This window comes from Semicossyphus pulcher, unplaced genomic scaffold, assembly GCF_022749685.1.
Source record: "Semicossyphus pulcher isolate SPU_LCO1_2020_fin unplaced genomic scaffold, fSemPul1.0.p SCAF_4, whole genome shotgun sequence".
In the NCBI taxonomy this organism is placed as follows: domain Eukaryota; kingdom Metazoa; phylum Chordata; class Actinopteri; order Labriformes; family Labridae; genus Semicossyphus; species Semicossyphus pulcher.
The window spans coordinates 20,795,725-20,816,436 of NW_027211715.1; the positions used below are offsets into that span (position 1 = coordinate 20,795,725).

The 20,712-nt window shown below is 42.2% G+C and overlaps 1 protein-coding gene across 2 annotated transcripts in view; it reads left to right on the forward strand.

Annotated features, from left to right (window-relative positions):
- The window catches only part of negr1 (neuronal growth regulator 1), a 146,141-nt gene that overhangs the window by 102,268 nt on the left and 23,161 nt on the right, over window positions 1–20,712 (forward strand). The window contains exon 7 of one of the 2 annotated variants that reach the window (XM_069680020.1): window positions 12,378–12,419. The exons of the other annotated variant lie outside the window; for it this stretch is intronic. Coding sequence (XP_069536121.1) covers window positions 12,378–12,419 — 42 coding nt within the window. The remainder of the gene's footprint in view (window positions 1–12,377; window positions 12,420–20,712) is intronic. 2 annotated transcript variants of the gene reach the window in all.

Genomic DNA, 20,712 nt, shown 5'->3' on the forward strand with positions numbered 1-20,712 from the left:
GTCCGTGGGCGTTTGTGCCCTCAGAAGTGTCTTGCTGCAGCATTCTTGACACTGGATACATTTTTAAGTTAGGCCCGGCGCTGCAACTGGGTGCCCACATATCACCAGTAAAAGTGCCGTCTTATTTTCTAGTCATCAGTTTTGTGAATGTTGATTGTCTATTATTGCTGCTAAGTCTGTACGTGTGTGGGTGGGTGTATGTCTGCTTCTAAAGTGTACATTTGCATGTGTATCGGACAAAGCACCACCTGAAAGAGAAATTTAGCTTTGAGGCAGCATCACAATTACAAAGGCAGCTACACAGGTCAGTCGTGCTAAGTTGAATGCCAAGTAGAGGAATGACTCAGATTTTAAAGAGGTCTGAGAGTCGGCCCTTTTATGGATTTCAAAGCGCCATGAGGCATCTCGCTGAGATCCAGCGAGGCCAAATATTCAGAGGCCAAACTGTTGGTGCATCTGTGATGGACTGAGGAATTACTTAATGTGGTTAGGGAAGCATAAATTAAAGTATTGAAAATACGCTCTTCAGAATATTTGCCTAATATCACAAATTAAAGCAGAGAGAGTCTCCACAAAGCATCAGCTATCACGGCAGAAAAAGAGCTTCAATCTCCAGATAGCAGAACCTCCAGCTTTGTCAGGAAGTAGTTTACATGTGGGAAACCAGCCAATCCTGTCACTGCATTAGCAACCTGTTTTGCCAGGGTGTCTGTATCTCAGGGGTGAGACATTGTGTGTGGGAGATAATGGCCATCATATTCTCCTGTTGAGGGTATAGGGACTCGTTCTCTACTTAGCACCTCTGACACATGTACTGCCATATTGAAAATGTCCGTAAACCATTGACTCAGACACTGAAAGGGCTTTACCCTGCCAGACCTCTAATACAAAGAGCAGAGTTTCGCTGCATTTTCCGCTCTTGCGTTTGTTTTGCGGATACATCTTTATGTGCACCAATCAGCCATAACATTATGACCGGTGAAATACCTGTCAGTGGGTGAGATATGTCAGGCAGCAAGTGAATCCTTTGTCCTCGAAATTGATGGGTTTGAAGCATCAGAACTGGAAGTAGGTGGCCCTTCTGATGAGTCACGTTTTCTTTTGCATCATGTGGACTTCCGGATGCATTTGCGTTGCTTACCTGGGGAAGACATGGCACCAGGATGCACTATGGGAAGAAGGCAAGCTGGTAGAGGTAGTGTGATGCTATAGGCAATGTTCTGCTGGGTCCTCCCATTCATGTGGATGTTACTTGACACGTACCACCTACTTGCAGACCAAGCACACCCCTTCATGGAAACAGTATTCCCTAATGGCAGTGGCCTCTTTCAGCAGGATAATGCGCCCTGCCACACTGCAGACATGGTTCAGGAATGATTTGAGGAACACGACAACAAGTTCAAGGTGTTGACTTGGCCTCCAAAGTCCCCAGATCTCAATCCAATCGAGCATATGTGGGATGTGCTGGACAAACAAGTCAGATCCATGGAGGCCCAACCTCGCAACTTACAGGACTTGAAGGATCTGCTGCTAACGTCTTGGTGCCAGATACCTCAGCACACCTTCAGAGGTCTAGTGGAGTCCATGCCTCGATGGGTCAGGGCTGTTTTGGCGGCAAAAGGGGGACCTACACAATATTGGGGAAGGTGGTCATAATGTTATGGCTGATTGGTCTCTGTTGTGGTAATATTAACCTCAGACTCTTCCTCCTCCGGACAATGTCAGGGGTCAATTATCCTGGAAAATATCTTACAGGAAAACGTCTTTTTAGGGAGCATCTAACTCTCCAACCAGGCCAGCGAAGAGAAAGTCTTCAAAGACTGCATGAAAATAAGTGTTGAACATAGTGGAGTTACCTTAAAAAGCTTTGGGACATAGCCCAAGCAAAAAACATGCATAATGAGCTTAACAGAGGCCGTAAATATTCCATTGATTTTTCAAGGCATTCACACACAAAGGGTAATGCCTGGAGCACATGAGTAGATCAGAACATTGACCCATTAGCACTGATGACCATTGTGTGGTGTAATAAAATCAACCAAACAATAGTGCATGTTTCCAGCTGCTGAAACACTGTCGTGGTTGATTTGCACTATAGACAGTAGAAAGCCATTTTATCATTGTTGTAAAGTCGACCAATTGGAGCTTAGCCCAGCAAGAGGCTGGGTACACCCCGGCTGGTGCAACTCTTTATGATAGAAACAGGGTTAATTGGTGATTCCAGTGGATGGTTGAAGTTCTGTATTGATCATAATACAAGTATTTAATGCCTGTTATGTCAGACATGTGGCTTAGAATGCCCTGAGGCTTATTCCCAATGTAGTGCTCGACAGCAGAGGCCTGATAACTGGTCACTTAACAAAGAATACAAGGCTTTTTCAGTAGTGGTGAAGAAATACATCATAACTCTCGTATATTTCGAGACACTTTTCCTTCCTGAAGAATGCGGAAGCGTTTCCACCTTTCCTGAGCCATGTACTGTACTTCTTGGTGGGTGTTTGATATTCCTTCACTGTGAGGCGTTTCTTGCTGTACCTGCCAAGCAGCCCCGAAAAGCAATGACAGCGAGGGGTTGGGGAACATATTTCCCTCAGCGTTTTGGAGCGAGTGTGGATGAAAAAAAATTCAATTTAATGTATTCAGTGATGAAAAATGAACAGGTGAATTAAATAATTCAGCAGTTTGCGCTGCACCCTCTGATGATAACATTGTCCCTAGCAGGCCAGAGACGGAAAATACAAAAAAGATATTTCTGTAGAGTTGGCAATTGTCAAAGGAGCACTCGACTCTCCTGTTTGTGTATGCACAAAGAACATCAAAGGCTTGTCTCAGATCCTCAAATGGATGATCTTAATGTGACACTAGCGAGGCCTCAAAGGCAGAGCAGCAAAGAAACCCTCAGAATAGTCAGAGGAGGCAGCTTCCTGCGCTGCCACCCCCAACTACTCTCTCTCATCCTCTCCCTCTCTTTATCTCTTTGTCTGTCTTTCTATCGTGGCTTTGTCTCTCTGATTCTCTTATCTCACTCTCTTACTCTCTCACTCTTTTGTTCCCCCCCACCACCCCCACCCCTCTTGTCTCTCATTCTTCCTCTTTATCACTCTTTCTCTCTCTCTCTTGCTCACACACACACATAAAACGTCTCTTTCCCCTCTCTCATGATCTCCTCTAATGGAAGGGAGGCCAATTCTGCTGTCGCTCTTAATGAGAAAAGGCAAGCAATCGCCGGCGCGCGCTCTCACCGGCACGTTGACGCAAATAACAAAACCCAGAGGTTAGATTTCACCATGGGTGACTTTGGATTGCTATTTCAGAACCAGTCGATAGCTATTGATGAGCAAGATGGGAAAGGGGAAAGGGGCATGCATATTTGATAGAGCGTTATACATTGAGGTGAATTTTAAGTAGCATCAATGTGGGTGGTTTGCGGCGAAGGAATGGAGTATTAATGTATATACGCATACTTCGGTTCTGTCCATCGCACTGGGCGTTAGTAATTGCATGAATGAGGGGTCAAGTAAGGAGCATCCCTGTTCAAAGAGACTATTTTAAATACCGCTGCTGGGGGAAAAGTTAGAATAAAAAGTGGAAAACTTAGCATTCAGGTTCAGTTTCATTAGTTTCCTGTCAAGATTGTGAAGTTGAAAGGTCCTTATCCTTCAGCGCTGTAAATCCTTTTCGTCTTCACCTAACAGAGTCACTTTAAATCAGCCCAGGAAAAGGCTTGCCATTATGGCTGATGAGATGAACTGTGACTGTGGAGAGGCTTCTCCCAGGAAAAGTAAACACATTTGCCTTCCATCCAAAGCAGCCACTGGAACACAGCGAGTCTGCTTTCTGTTTCAAATAAAACCAGCATTAGCATGCCCGGCTCTGACTAATTCCTGCGTTTCTTTGGACTAAGAGTTGGACGGCTGTGTCCTCGCTGTTTGCTGTTGTGGATGTTGGGATTTGATCCTGCCAGTTGTGTTATTCCATGTGGGTTTTTTACGCTGTTAAACCATTAGTCAGGGATTGTGATCTCTCTCAGTTAAGCACCACTTTAAGCGGAGTGTTTAAAGCTGTGTTAAAACACAAACTGGGTTCTTTGGAGCAGAAAGAAAGCGTACAAACTCTACTTGTTGGATTACTCTGCGTGTCTATTTGTGTGTTTGTTCGGTGAACAAAGCGTGTATACAATAGCCTGTTTCATCAGAGAATGAGCACATAATCGTGTGGAAAGGCACTTGTCACGATTGTCTGTTCTCCTCAACAATTGTAAAGTCACAAAGGTGTAATGAATTGAGCTGGATAACAGGTTTGAGCGACTGAAATAACTATTTGTGCTTCTATAGATGTTTGTTTAATTGATTGAAAGTGCATCACAGTGTAGTTTGTGCTATGATTTATTCTCACTCCATTAGATGTAATCAGCAGACAGGCTTTCTCTCAATAATTTCACTGTAACAACAACAAAGTAATCGCAATTAATGATAAATGAGCTTGCTAAGAAAATTATAGCGTAATGGCATTTTGGCAGTTTCTATTAGCAGTTGTACAAAATCAAAGCAGAAAGGCTGAAATTAAACCTGCACACTGTGTAACTAAATCAATGCATTTGCTCTTTAACTGAGAGAGACATCAGTTTAACACAAATGGAGGAATGAGAGAAGATTTCTGACTATAGAAGGTTATGTGCTGATTTGTTTGTTCATTCATGCATTAAATATCTCCACTAAAGGAATGTGAATGTTATAATCATCGCCAACAGTTGGTTTTGTAAATGGTAAAGGTTCAAGTCAGCATCATATGATGACGTCCACAAGTTTATGTACCATTACTGCTGGCTTGGCAAATGTTACTGTAGCATTAGCACAGCCAGCATGAGCATTTCAGTTAGATTTGCTTCTAAAAACTGATGAGCGACTACAGTTAAAGAGGGGGCATAATGCTGTTTCACATTTTAAGACATAATGTTACAATGTTGGATGTTCGTACTGAACGTGGGTGAAGTTTCAAATCTGTAGGTAAAAGTATGTTTGGGTTATCCCCAGGCTTCTCAGCTCAGTCTGCAGGCTGCTGTGAATGGCAGGTTGCACACATTTTTTTCCTACACCTCAGCGGGCTTCGGAGAGCTGGCCAATCAGAAGAAAGCAAGCTTGTAGGGGCAGAGCCGTCTGAGTCGTTTCAGGCAGAGGCTGTATGAGGAGGGCCTACACAGAGCACCAGTGTGAGAGAAATTAGGAGTTTTTTTAACTGTAAATTATGCTAAGCTACTCAACAGGTGTCACAGAGTGAACCAGTGACTGTATATATAGATGGACGACGCGTCTCCATCTGCTCTCATTGTACGGAATTGATGCCAAAATAGCCCCCGTGATAGGCGCTGTCATCTTGCAATGGTGATGTCATTTGGAGCCAGAGCTGCGCAGTAGAGATCGGCGGGTGACGCCGACGTAGCCACGACCGCTAACCAAAACACACACTTAACTTACCGAAAAAACAGTAAGGATTGGTGGTCCCGGTTCCTCCTCTACTCTGCTAATACGGAACTGATCGGCTGCAGGAGCCGTATTTGTCAACAGAGCTGTCAATCATCCGATTTGCAACATCAAATAACTAATTAAATTAATTAAAATAAAATAAATTTGTCAGAAAAATGAACACTTGGACGTAAATCAGCATGATAAGAACTAACTATAAAGACAGAAACCATGTTTGAGAAACATTTATTTGGTGTGTATTTTGATTTTATAGTTTGACTCATGTCCCATCTGTTAACATGGAGGAGGCGGGCTTTATGACCTATACTGCAGCCAGTCAGTACGGGGCGCTCGAAATGTTTGGGCTTCACTTTCAGGGAGCTGTCATGTCGTCCGTCTTTTTATACAGTCTTCGGAGTGCGATATGAAGCTTTGAAATTAGCATAATACCCCCCCTTTAAACTCGAGCATCTGTGTAAACAAGCAACAGATACAACTTGCTCTTAGCTGACACTAGAAAGTTATACTTAAAGACAGTATATTTTTGTATTTTATATAATGGGTAAATCTGGCACATAGGAAAGTTGTGGAGGAAGGTATGCTAATTAAAATAAAATTAAAGAGGAGACAATGAAACTGCTGCTTCCACAGCCTGAACTGTTACAGATGGGAGTGATAAAATGTCAGACTCCACACACTAACGCAAAATGTAGAGATAATGTTTGATAATGTAGTCATTAATGAAGCTAGCCTGCCACTGCCACTAAACAAAGACTAAAAATCATGGGAAATTACAAACGTCTGCATTATATTCTGCGTTAATTGTTCGTGAATGTAATCTTTCCTTAATGAATCATGTTTAAAAAAAGTCTACCTGCTGAGGTTTGTGCTTTTCAAGGTCATTTAACTACACATAAAGCTGTTCTGAAGGTATCTCCAGGATCCTCTTCAACCATCTGGATGCAAAAATATCTTCTCAACTGCTTAATTAAAAGGATTTTAAACCGTTTTTGAAGTAAAGTTGAGCATCTTTTTCATACTTGGAACAAAGACGGTGGAGAGAAAGGCACCCTGATGGTGTTTAATAGCTCTGTGACTTCGATTTAATGGTAATACATAAGGCTTCACCTGGGGCTACTGCTGATCCGCCTATAATACAACATTTATTCTTTTAATGGAAGTACATGGTGCACTTTGCTGAATAAGTAGAATACAGAAGAATTGCACCTATGAATTAAACGCAGCCTACCAAAGCGTCGGAGCAGGATGCGTTTCTGACAGCGTCTCCTTGAGCTTACACATATACTCTATGTACACCACACACTCACTCATGCCTTATGATTTTAGCTGAGGTATAACAATCGCCCAACTGGCAATCCCTATTTCAACTTCCCATTTCATGTGCGAGATGGAAGTGAACTTGGATGAAAAGACTGAGGCCGTTCACTCCAATTTTCTGAGGAGTCCTCCAGCTTAATTGGTCAAGCTCTTATCCCCCAGCCCACCTCGGCTTAGCCCTGGAGGAGATTTTCTCTGCCTATACCTCTGCCTTCATTTCCTCCTTTCTCCTCTCCCCTCCTCCTCCCCCCCATGTGAGCAGTAATCGGAGGAGACTGATGGAGGGAGAAAAAGAGTTACTCTCTCTTTCTGAGTCACTGCTCAGCCTTCCTCGGGCAAAGAGAGACACTGCCGGATAGTTGGTTAATGAACGTCGTGTTCGTTTGTCATGCTTATCAATCACCGTGTGTGTAGGTGTCATTTCAACATGTCTCCTCATCTGCCATTGTTGTTGATGATGTTGTTTGTTCCCACACCGTGCCGCCGCACCTGAATCATGGAGCAGGGATGCAGCAAAATGGGACCTAAAGGTGAAACCTGAAATGTGGGTGTGTGATAACAGCTTCAGATGCAGGGACATAATATTGCAGCCATGCGAGGAGGCAGTGTATCATGTTGTATTCGTCTTTGTGCAAAATTACTACCTTCTCTGTGTATTTGTCAACATTTGTCGGAAAAGCAGGTGGTTGTGACCCTGAACATATTAAGCTGCTTTTGGAAGCTTTTTACATAGTTTGTTGGTGTTTTTATGTTCAAATATTTGCATATCAAAATATGCTAAGTAATTTGAACACTGTGAGGTTGCAGGGTCCTTTATTTTCTCCAAAAGCACCCTTACAGTGTTCCGCCATTTACCTATCATTTGAACGCCTGCATTTCCATATTTAGGCAATCAACGAAGCCATTAACATTTCCTAGACGCACTGCGATGAGGAAATGTTTGGTGCTGTGGCAGAGTGCTCATCCTGCAGCCCAGCGGGCAATGGACTTTATACCCCACCCACACCCCACCCACCCACGCCTGCTCCTGCAGGAGGCCAGCTGCACTGCGAGGAACGCTCATCCCTGGATGAGTGAGCCCAGTGGATGCCAGGGGATGATATGTTTCTGGGCAGCGTTAAAAAATGCCATAGGATGACTAACTAATTAGCTGGCTCACAAATTAACAGTCTTAAACACTCTTTCAGAATCATGGAGGGTTCAGTAAGGAAAATGTTTGAGACTATAACACAAGGAATGTGTCCCTGCATGCACCATAACTTAATAATGCACTCAACGAAGCAGTGAAGATGAATAGGACTCCTACAATGATCAACACTTCTCCTCCTCTTACCTGTTCTTTAATGGGTGCAAAGAAAGATTTCTGCTGCTCTAAAGCACCAAAAAAGGCCATTTTCTATCTGCTTAAGAGGTTGTCTAATCAATATCACTGACTCAGCAGGTAATTCACGAGTGCAGTCAATTTTATCTTCATAAATTCCCCCTCAAAAGTGGGTTTTAAAGCTAATACTCTAAAACCAACATTGAATTTTTCAAGACGTTTTGCCTCTGCAGCATGATTCTTTTGGTTTATTTGTTCACCACTTTGTCTCCACTATAGGGAAAACTAGGGATGCTGAAAACAATCGAGTCATGTCAGAATGGCAATTCTTCATTTGTACAATGATAAACGATTTAAAACTTCAAAAAATGTGTTTTTATAAAAGTATTTTTCGTCCTAATTAAATGTTCAACATCAGCCAGTTTGCCCACGACAAACCTCCTGCATGCATTGTTTGCTGTGCACCATTTCCAGCTTCCGTTGTACACAGTTCCAGCAAGGAGTGTGTCGGTGCTGGCTCGTCAGTAGCGCTGCTAACGTTAGCTAGCTCACGGCGTCTGCAATGTATGCGGGAATCCCTGACCAACAGCCAGAGAATAACGCGAGTTTACAGTTGTCCACAAACAAGCTGAAAATCGATGTCTCAAAGAGATGTCGAGCATTATCGTGTGATTGTTTTGAAAAAAACATACAAAATAGGAGTTTTGCAGTGTTATTTGTGAAAAATATTATTTTAAATGGCAAGTTTCTGATAAATACAGGCTTTCTTAGCACGCCGCAGACTGAAGTAAATCCTGAAATAAGCACCCCTACGTAACAATTCGGGTGTTGATTGTGAATCGAGAATCGATTTTGGATCGAATCGTGACCTTAAGAATCGAAATCAAATTGACTCGTGAGATATTGAAAGATTGACCCCCCTAGTGAAAATGTAACTCGTGATAAGGTTGACATACTTTAGTAGCTGTCTGAGTCTGCAGTTCAAGTATTGGGTGCAGCTTTAGTATTACCTGATAATGCCTGTGATAAGCTAAACTCTGTGCAGGACCCTACATAAACACTCAGGTCCTATAAATCTCTCACATTACCCCGTCTATAAAGAGTAAAGCAATGCATGAAATGGAATAGCTGTGAAAACTAATGTGTTTTATCTTGCGAGTAAGCAGGCCACGCACCAGGTTGACTTCCATGCACAGCACGTGAAATCGCGCGTCGCTCTGCTGAACGAGGCAAAGAGCACAAGTCGCCGTGCAGCCGTGAGGGAGAGATTGCATGCCAAAAGATATGTTCCGCGGTAACGGACGAGCGTCTGAGAGCTCATGAAATGATTCACTGCTGAATTCCTGCTCGAGTATTAATCAGATAGCACCCGCCTGCGTGTTTGAAGAAAGAACTAAAAAAGAGAGTGTCTTCGCATATCAGCTCCCCCAGGAGTACTTAACGTGGAGACATTTGTGAAAGAAAAGATGAATTCGACCATTTCCCCACCAATATGCCGAGGGAACAAGCATATCACTTCACGTGTGAATACCCATTTCTACATAATATCCCCTTCAGAAAGAATGATGAAATCAAATGAAAGCAAATATTTTATTGTTGCTGGCGTAATGGTATCCTTTTAACCGTGGCACAGTCATGACACAGTAGTTAGAGCGCTTCAGTAAAGCGACACAGAGACCACAGATGGAGAGCACAGTGTGGAGGGCAGTGCACCCTTTTGCCCTGCAACTGAAGTGGTCGTATTGAGTTCCCATGTAAATGGATTAAAGTGGAGTATCTAAGTAGGCTTCTGCACTACTGCATGGCCTAGATTCAGCAGCTCATGCAGCATTATGAAGCAGTATTCTTATTTGTGTGAATGCGTGTAACGTGTAATCCTGACTGCCATAGTTTCCCTTGTGACAGATAAGCTCCTCCTCCGCTGTGAGACGCTCAAAGAAGGTGGTTTATACCTTTGTGGGAAGTAAAGTTTTTTAGCTGTAAGTGTAAGTCTCACTGTGTGTGTGTGTGTGTGTGTGTGTGTGTGTGTGTGTGTGTGTGTGTGTGTGTGTGTGTGTGTGTGTGTGTGTGTGTGTGTGTGTGTGTGTGTGTTTGTGTGTGGCAAAGCTAGAAAAAACCCCTTTAAGAACAACCACTGCATCACTTTGAGTTGAGAGGAAAAGCTTTGCCAGGCCACACAGCCCAGATTCTGCTCCCCGAGTCGCTGCACAGAGCTGGTCACAGCTTATCTCGAATTAAGTGCTTATTTATCAAAGAGAACGTTATTTATTTATCTCTCATACACTTCAGATCAAACAGGCAGTAATGTTTACATTACTGTGATATCTTTATACCAAAGCAGCTTTAAAAAATTAATGCTGCAGAGCACAGTCTGGGTTCAGCTGTAACTTTTGGATGTCAGAAATCTAAGAAACTGGCAAAGTGATCATCAAGTACTTGATATAAGGCCTGCAACTTGACATTTGTTATCAATGCGAGTTCATATTTTGATCCTTTTCAAGATGAATCGTTTTGTTTGTTGCTCCATAAATGATGTCGGATGTTGGTCAGGGTTTCCCAAAGCCAAAGATGACATTGTCGAACGTCTGGTTTTATCTTCAATCCAAAGACATTCAGTTCATAGTCATAGCAGAAGCATTCCATGAGTGGTGATAGAGTGGTATAGAGCACAACATTAGGCCCTGTGTCCACATAGCTTCTTTTTCTGGCAGAAGGGCGCTGGGGAGAGCTGAGATGAAGCACTTGTGCGGTGAGAGAAAAAAACGCTGCACGCAGGTTTTGTTTCCATGACAACAGTAAGTTTAACTTACTACACAGCTAACAACAAGCTCACAACGCAAAGGGGCGATAAAAGCACAACACTTACCAGCAACATTCACTGTTCGGCTGATCTGCTCTCCTAAATGGGCTTTTCGGTCTCTATTGTGATATATCGTTTATCATATCGAACAGCTCCGGGTAGAAACGGCCGAAATAAGTTGCTCCTACGTGTTTGGTGGTAACCAGGGTGACGAGTGGCACCCCATCTGATTGGTTGCCTGAAAAGAAGCATTGGCATGCGCTCTGTCCTCAGTGGGAACAATTGAGAAAAGACGCTGCCGCTATGTGGACACGGGGTCTTACTGGAACTTTTCACCCTGTGTATCACTCAGCCTCAGCCAGGTGTTCTGAATACTGTTAGTTAACATTACAGCAGACTATGTATGTCTACACTGATCAAGCTGGTACCTCTGAATCACACAGCAGACTCTTATTTCACTGGTTGATGATAAATTAAAACAGATAAATGTACATGATAGAAAACAGCTGATCTGTGGTAACCTGTAGACACAGTACAGGAGAATGTTTGGGTTGCTTGGCAACAACAGTCCAGTTGTAGAACTAGTTGGTGGAGCAAAAAGTAATCTGTTGTTGATTGTTACTGTTTACTACTATTTGGCCAAGCTTTTATTACCAGCTCATATTTCCATCTCTCACCAGTCTAGTTACGGAGTTATTAAAAGATGGATTCTTAACTTAACATGTTTGGTTCTTCCATAACTAAGTCTGCACAAACATTTCTACCACAAATGTGACAGAGCGTAAGATCTACTTGATTTGACATTTACCACATCTGCTTCAAAGTGGCATATAAAGCAGAGAAGATGTGTTGGCTGCCACCCTTCAGCAGGCTCACTCTCTCGCAGTTTGACACACTGGACTGAACATTTCTGGATGTCACATTACTACCATCTCCCAAATGCCACCAGTGGCTCAGCCTGAAATGAGTTCATAAGGTAATCAGATCGAGACTCTGAGTTCCCTCCTCAGAGGGATCAAAGGCAGACTCAAATTTCCCCTCTTTTTTTTTCGATCTGTTCATACAACCAAAAAAACGAGGACACTAAAATGGAAGAAACAGTCGGTTGTTTTGCAAACCAGAAGTATAATGAAGTTTTTCTCCCAATCGCAAAACCCCTCAGGGCTTTGGAGCAGCCACGACTCCCAGGTTCCCCTCATTTTTAGGTATTAGCGGTAACCCGTGCAAATACGAGACAAGTGGGGGGATAAGACATTTTGTTTCTGAGCATGTGGAGGTTGCATCTTGCCACAGAGACACCTGTCCTTAATGCATGGAGAGGATTTGTCTCCATCCCCTGTCCTTTTGTCCTTGCATGCATCTTTATTTTTTATTTTTTACGTCTCCATTCTGTTAATAATACATGAATGTCCTCTTTCCCTCCCCCTCCCTCTCCCCCCCCTCTCCTCCCCTGTAGCAATTATTGAACCCACCACCACTAGTGCTGTCTCAAGGCCAGGTCAGTATATGTCACCCTGCTGTACACCAAAGCCAGCAAAGAGGTCCGCTGCCTCATACTAACCTGAGCTGAAATCCTCTCCTCCATCTTGATTTATTTCGATTGGCTGGCTGGAATGCCTGCTGGGTGTACAGCTTCATTGTTTGTCCTTTATTTCTTTGATTTGCATTCCCTTTTTACTATTATTTCTCTTAATTTTGGGTTCTACAGCCTGGCTACACGTACTTCCTGCAGCCTGTGTCATCCCGCCCGTCCGCCCGCCCTCCTTCCTCTCATTACAACCCCGCCTCCGCCACCGCCACCATGTGGAGCAAACAGTAGTGTCATCAAAGTGGCTCTTTCACAGGCCCCTGGGTCTGATGCTTCTCATTATGCTGATGATGGCTTCTTCTTCTTCCTCTCCTCTTTCTGGCTTTCACACCACCAACACCACCTCTCTCCTGCTCCTCAGTGCAACCTAAATGCAGTATACATCAAAGGCAGGAAGCTGATGGTGGCAAAGGCCTCTTGGTTTGTTGTTGCGAGATGGAATCTCTGCTGTCTCTGTACTTTTATCACTCCCTTTATGTCTCCTTCTCCCTTTCTGTGTCTTAATCTTCCTGTATCCCTCTCCCTCCTTTCTCTCTCTGTTCTTTTCTCTTTCTAGAACAATCAGCTGGCTTTGTGCCACCCTATTTAACCCGATCTTCTGCTAGCGCTGTTGTCGTTGCTACACTGTCAATGTCGCCCCTTGTTTCCCCTCCTCCTCCTCCTCGCTGTATTTTGCCACTTCCACATTCCAGCCCAGAGTAATCCCCTCTGCCTGGTCGTCTTTTCTCCCTCTCTAATGGTTTTTAGCAAGTCGCACAATGTAATCTCTCATGCTGGTTACATTATTTTTGCCTAACACTGTTCACGGGCACATAAAACATGCAGACATGGACTCACACTGAATTCAAACATGCTAGACTGCACCTGCAGAGTCCACACGTCATCACATGTGAGGATTCACATCGTACGATGAACCTGCTAAGTGTTTTTGTGACTGTGTATCGATGCCACAGTTTTCCTCCAGCGTTTTACGGAGACACAGCCTCGGATTAGCACATCCTCACCTGCACTCTGTACCTGTCTATCTGAGCCAAATATAATTATCCATGGAGATTCTGTCAGATAACAAGTTAAAATAAGCTCAGCAGCAACTAACAGTCCTGGCATGGCCCTGAACTCTCATTTGATGTAACGCTCGCAGAACAAATGACAATTTCATGGTCCAAAGGAACACCAGTGGTTTCAATCGTGGAGATAAACTCGCTCGGCGACCCACTGTTCTTGTTTGGTTCCAAGTTGTATTTGAAGTTAATTTTTTGATGGCGCCCTCACTAAGTGGCTTGCAATGTGAATTATTTTCGATCCCTGCCAGTGTCTCTCTGTCCCGACCATTGTTTAATCAAGTCGAATAATTCATTTAAACAGATTATCTACTTTTACTTCCTGGTGAATTAGTTTGGGAAGATGTGCTTTTAAAATAAAGAATTAATTTCTTGTTTGCCGGTAAGCAAATCAGGAGATATGAAGTGGAAAATATATATCATCCCCCACACAAATTGCAGTTTCACATTAAGCCCACTTATTGAGAACATTACAATTACACAAAGAAAACAACGTTTATAGGTAATCACTCATTGCGCTGTGACGTGTAACCTAGCTGTGACACTACTTCTTAAATAGGAACCAGTAAAGATGGGTCAAAGTGTTAATATGGTGGTTAATTAGATTCTATTTAAATGCTAGATACTGGAACATTTTGTGACTTAAAGTGTATATAATCTCTTTAAAAGACACAACTGTGGATATTGCTTGCCATACAACGATAAGCCAATCATGAGAAACTGCATCCCGTTTTTTCTAATGGAAACAGTTTGACTTGTTGCAGCACGATTGCCCTCGTCAGCCACCGTAGTATCACCATAGGGAGTGAAAACGCAATTTCTGCGACAGTATTCTTTTTAGTTTTGACGCTATGCTTGAGTTGTTCAGGTGAACCTTGCGTCTCCTTGGTGCAACCAAATAATGACACATCTTAAGTAACTAACTAAGTAGTTTCAGTGTATGGTTTAGTCTTGGCTTTGCAACTTAAGACACAACTTATACGTTCATAGCTGGTGCAACAGGCTCCAGTCTTCTATGATGTGCAAATAAACAAGCCAGCTCCTAGAAATATATCTCTGGGTGTATTTGTCCAATCTGCTTTTAATGCTCCTTCATGAGTCACATCCAGCTCTGATCCAAAATTGTATTTGTTCGTCCTTGGCCCCGACACTATTTCCCCAAGGTTCATTAAAATTGAGTCAGTAGTTTTTGTGTAATCCTGCTGACAAACCGACAAACAAACAGCACCAAAAATAAAACCTCCTTGGCCATCAGACTCGATAAAACTCTGGTGGATTAAATATTAAAGGTTTCAAGGCCCGGCCAGTAGCATACTGAAACTCTGACTGCTGTGTTTGCTTTGATAATGGGAAATATGTCCAAAAAACAAAGCTAAATCATTACAGAAAACAGCATTATTACTCTTAAAAGTAAACTGATATCCTGATTATGGGAGCTATATGTCTACTAACCACTAGGTTTCTATTGAGCCATACATGCGATCGATTGACTGAATGTAGACCACAGTAAATTGAGTTGAGTATATGTTATAATACTCTGTAGCCAGAATAAACCCAAACAAACATTATCTATATAAAATAAAGTTGACACCCTGACTACTTTACTATACTAAGTTGTTTCTCTTGAGTTGTCGATAACCACTCAAGGCTCTTATTAAAAAAAAAAATAAAGAGAGTGTTTAGTGTTCGCAACAGGCTGCTTAAAGCCTGTGCACTTATCTTGGCTGCAGTATGTTAAGGAGGCGTCATCGAGGCTGGTGATGCCAGTAAAATTGTTAAAAGAGTCCAGCTCTGTTGTTCGGGCTGGAACTGCACAGTCTGGAAGCAGTCTTAGAGAGGAGGATGATGGACATGATGAACACTGTCCTGAATAATCCCCTCCCACCAGCTCCATGATGAACTCTGGCAGATGGGCAGCATATTCAGCCACCAGCTCATCCCACCAAAGAGCAAGACGGTACGCTTCAGGCGTTCACTTGTGCCCGTCAGACTACAGCAACAGCAACTGTGACCGCAGCCTAAGCCAGCTGTGACCCTCCACCCACTCCCACTCAGCCAGACCTGTCACACTCACTGCGCTTAGCTTTAACTGCGCCCACATCCAGAACCAATGGTGACTGGTAAAAATAGACTTTATAGACATCTGCAGAACAATGAGCCACACATTGTTATACCTGTTGTCATAATTATTAATGTAATTATAGTTTTTCATATTATTGCGCATTGACATAAACTAATTGCACATTTGCTTCCTTGTGGAGCGTAAGATGAGATTAATACAACTCATGTTTGTACTTTAAATATAAGGCTACAGCTAACAGTTAGCCTAGCTTAAATGAAAAGATTGGTAGCATAAAAAACAGCTGATCTGCCTATGTCTAAAGGTTAACATTTCACTGGAGCACCTCTTATATTCACTAGTTATCTTATTTTTCATTTGTTTATACACACGAGGCAGGATAAAGCACAATTATTTGAAAGAAGATGTTCCTATTGTTTCAAATCTTTATGCTAAGCTAAGCTTACCATATCCTGGTTGTAGCTTCAAACTAACTGAACTATTATGAGTGTGGTATCAATCTTCTCGGCATACTCTGGTCAAGACAGTAATAAGTGTATAACCACAAAATGTTGAATTCTTCTTTTGAAAACAGATTAAATATGTTTACTATAAAGCTGCACAGTGGTGCAGTGGTTAGCGCTGTTGCCTCGCTAAAAGGTTCTTGGCTCGAATCTCAGTTGTCGTTAGCTTAATTGGTGACTTTGAATTGCCCGTAGGTGTGAGTGTGAGCATGAAAGGTTGTCTGTCTCTGTGTGTCAGCCCTGTGATTGACTGGCGATCAGTCCAAGGTGTACACCGCCTCTTGCCCAATGACAGCTGGGATAGGCTCCAGCATCCCTGCGACCCTGAACAGGACAAGTTGAATAGATTATGGATGGATGTTTATTATATTCTATTGCATCATATATTTTGTTCAACTGTATTCTTGATATACATTATAAGGTAGTATACTGCTATATTAGAATATATCACAGCATTTTGAGAATATCATGCTTGTTAGATTAGGCATCTTTTATAAATGTTACTCTTAATAGAGCTTGTAACTTTGCAAAGTCATGTGATGACACCACATTGTTAGGGACAACCGTAAAATTTGGTTTATAAGATGCATTTTTAATACTTTTTTTTTTCATCTAAAAAGTGGGCTGCATCCTATATACTGGTGCGTCCAATATACCAGTATGAAATGCAGAGAGGTATTTTACTGTGTTATGGTATTTTACCCAGATGATGGAGTTATAATCTAGCTAAAGCTTTCGCCAGTGCAGCCACCATCCTCGCAATTATCAACGTTACCGTAGGCTGAGCTCAACTATCGCACTGGTAGCTAGCAGGAATGCAAACTCGACATGGTGAAAACAGATGGTAGGCTATAATTTGTGTGTTTTGAATGTGTTTAAAATTAAAATAAATTAAAATAGTGTTGAAATAACTTATTATACACATTTTTCTTGATGAATAGCTATAGAAAACCTTTTTTCCCCCTGGGATACCCCTCAAAAACGGACTCTGGTGCGACTTATATTCCAGATTTTACGGTAATCAACAGATTTTTACATTTTTCCCTCCAAACATAGGATATTGTTGTCTACCTACATAGCTTTTGAATTTTTATATTCAGCCTTCCATAGTTTTGGTTACCTACAGTATGTTTTTTACCTCTGACACTTGAATGGCAACCTTTGGGGTCAATCAGATCTCATTACTGTCATACAGCTCTGTTCACACTTGTCATTCAAACACAGGAATAGAAACCATCTGTTGTTGCTACTTGACAGAATATTTGTATCTGCTTCACTGTCAAAGTGTACACTGCCTATGTTTAAAATGGTAATATGCCACATTTTGTTGACAATGAAGATCTTAGACTCGTTTCATCTTCAGCATATGGATTTGTATGCATTTACCTAAATGTAAAGCAGTGCACCAGTACTGTGTAGCAGCTGGCTCGATGCCACGCTGTCATCCCAAAGAAATGTAGATCTGTGATAATAGCTTTGCTCCCACAGGCTTTCACGTCTGTTTATTCCCGCAAATCACTTGACAGTTGGAAAAAACAATGTTCTTAACACTATTCTGAGCCCGATTTCTTGTCGTTGCGAGGCGCAGTGTACAGTGCTACTGGTTCAAGGAATATTACATGCATTATACATAATCTGTGTGACTCTGTGATTCCCAGGTGTCATGTTTACTCCCAACTAAACAAAATTCAGGCAGCCTGAGTGGAGCTAAGTGAAGATGATCGCTCCCATTTTGCTGCTCATAGCGCTCATTTTTCATTTTGCATGATTATTATATATTTTTTCACATATTAGCTCCAGTTATAACTAAATATGAAGGAGGAAACTCTGATGCTGTCATCTTTAAAGCCTGACATTTGAAGCATTTTTCTGACCCTCCTCCAGACCCAGCATGACGCACTATGAGCCAGGAAAAGTCGATTAATGAGTCTCTGAAGGTTTATTTGTCTTGGTAATACTGTGGAGTAGGTCATAAAGTAATCCATGATGGAGCAAAGACTGTAACTTTGTTATCGTGGATGGGGCCTGCATTTTTGTTGATCGCATTTTAGTGTACAAAAGAGTCGATTCAGTATGGTTACATATATGTTATGCAAGTGAACGTCTCACCAGCCTAATGAAGACAATTTTCTGATTGATTTAGAGCGAGGGTAGGTCGTATATCTTCCTTTATTCGAGGTCCAGAGCGCAACATCAAAGCGATAATCTACCTTATTAAGTATTCTTCCCGAGTCCTCCAAAATTCAAAAGTCACTCACTCAGCTCCCCAAGGCCCAGGGAGCTGTGTTAATCAAATTATTTTAGTGTGCACGCAAAGCTTCTTTAATCAAAGGAGAGCCGGCTAATTTATGTCTGAAATCAGGGTAATGTCTTCTTTGGAATACAACTTTAAACAAGGTTAGGTTGTACTTTATCTGATGTTGGTACAAGTCGGACCCTAAGGCACATTTTGATGATATTAAACCGTGCGAGGCCCTCTCAATAAATAAACAACTTTGAATTTTTCTCTTAAGTTCTAAATTAATGGTCTCTCTTGGCTATCACTTTGTAAATATTAGACTAACTATTACTGGAAGAAGCTCTTAAGCACATTAAGTCTGTCTTTGAAACCATGTAATGCGTTACTGCACGGTTTTCTTCTATGTCAAAATAAAAGTGTTGCAACATTTTCTAACTTTAGCCCTAATTCATAATACATCTTTAGCTGTGTTAATCAAAGTTTGATAACCTGAGGACTTTTTATTATAGTTTGTTTTTCATGTTTGGCTTCTGTGAGAATTAAAAGTGATAAAAAGTAACATTTTATAGAACAAGTTTTCAGATGTTCAACCCAGTACAACAGAGGCACTGCATTGTTGATGAGGAACCTGAATATTGGTTGCCATCAGCTTGTAATGAAGGCAAAGTGTCTTCTCGATTCACTGTATTCCTTTTGTTTCAAACAGCATCTTTACTTTGTCTTTGGGGATGTAGTCAATATGGTTTCACATCAAACAAGAGCTCGATTCTGAGGCATATTTCAACATGAAAGCCAAAGCATCAAAGTTAGTGAAATGGTGAAATTGCCTCTGATATTTACTAATGCAGCAGCAATCAGTGCAAATTATTTGTTGAACATAGATTAATACACTAAAAACAGAAAACCATATGTATAGAACAATATTTTTACAGCTGAGGATACTTAGAAGTAACATGTTCCCACAGCAGTTCATACTAATTATTGTGTAGGTCCCCCTTTTGCGGCCCTGACACGTCGAGGCATGGACTCCACTAGACCTCTGTAGTCGAGTCAATCAAGCATCTGAGGGATGTGCTGGACAAACAAGTCCGATCCATGGAGGCCCTACCCCGCAACTTACAGGACCTAAAGGAGCAATTTGCCCCTGGAAAAAAAACACTGCCAGTCAAAGCTGGTGTTCTCTGTACAAACAGCTCATGGTTTCACCCATTCTACATTCCCACAACACCCAGCGTGCGTTGCGCCCCTCCCTCCGAAAGTAACAGCCCAGTGAGAGACGCTGGAGTGTGAAATACGGCGAGAATATACCGGTGGATCATCTAAAAAGTCTTCAGGTCTGCAGTCTACATTTCAAACCTGATGATTTTGAACGAGACATGACATCGGAGGCGGGCGTCCTAGATGGAGGAAGTGAAGTTTAGCAAGCTCCCTGCCTCCGCCAGATGACACGTTTTACGTAGTCTGGCGGAGGTTTCCCGTCCTCCAAAGGCACAGAGCGAAACTGCATTTTTTTCCTACCATAATGGCTCCCCATAACAGCATGATAGAACTGAGGTCGAAATAGGCGAACTGGCCCTTTAAAGGATCTGCTGCTAACATCTTGGTGCCAGATACCAGAGCACACCTTCAGGGGTCTAGAGGAGTCCATGCCTCGACGGGTCAGCGTTCTTTTTGTGGCAAAAGGGGGACCTACACAATATTAGCAGGTGGTCTTAATGTTATGGCGGATCAGTGTATAGCCCAAAGTTCTATGTGAATTCTGATTATTATTCAAAACCTAAATACCTGCTCATTCTGAATTTTATGGGGCGCCTAGAAAAGAGTACAATATTCATAGTATATTATAGGTGTCTTTGGCTTTAAGACCCAGTAATAAGTTTCTGCTGCCACAGCGTGTCCTTAATTTCCATCAGGATTATTTCTGACATTGCGCAGGGAACACTAAGTATCTCTGTTCTGATACTTTGAGATTGCTATTGGATTTCTTGGATGTCATTGAATGAGCTGCACAGATCTGGTCGTCCTCTGGTTCACCTGAGCTGCATCAATCACACAAAGCACTGTCAATCAGTGCACATCCCCTACACATAACACTATCTGCATCTGTTACACTGTCCCTTTTATATCCAACTTCACCTCCCATATGTTGACTTTTTAGACATCTCCAGCTTAGCAGATAAGCAGTTTGACACTGTAGCAATGTCAAGTAGAAGCAGGTACTAGGAAGGGGGATTTACAGCACAGGCTCTGCCACCTCTCTGCCTCTGCAACCCTTAAAATCCTAAAAATCAACCACAACAGTGTCTAACGCAGTCGTCAT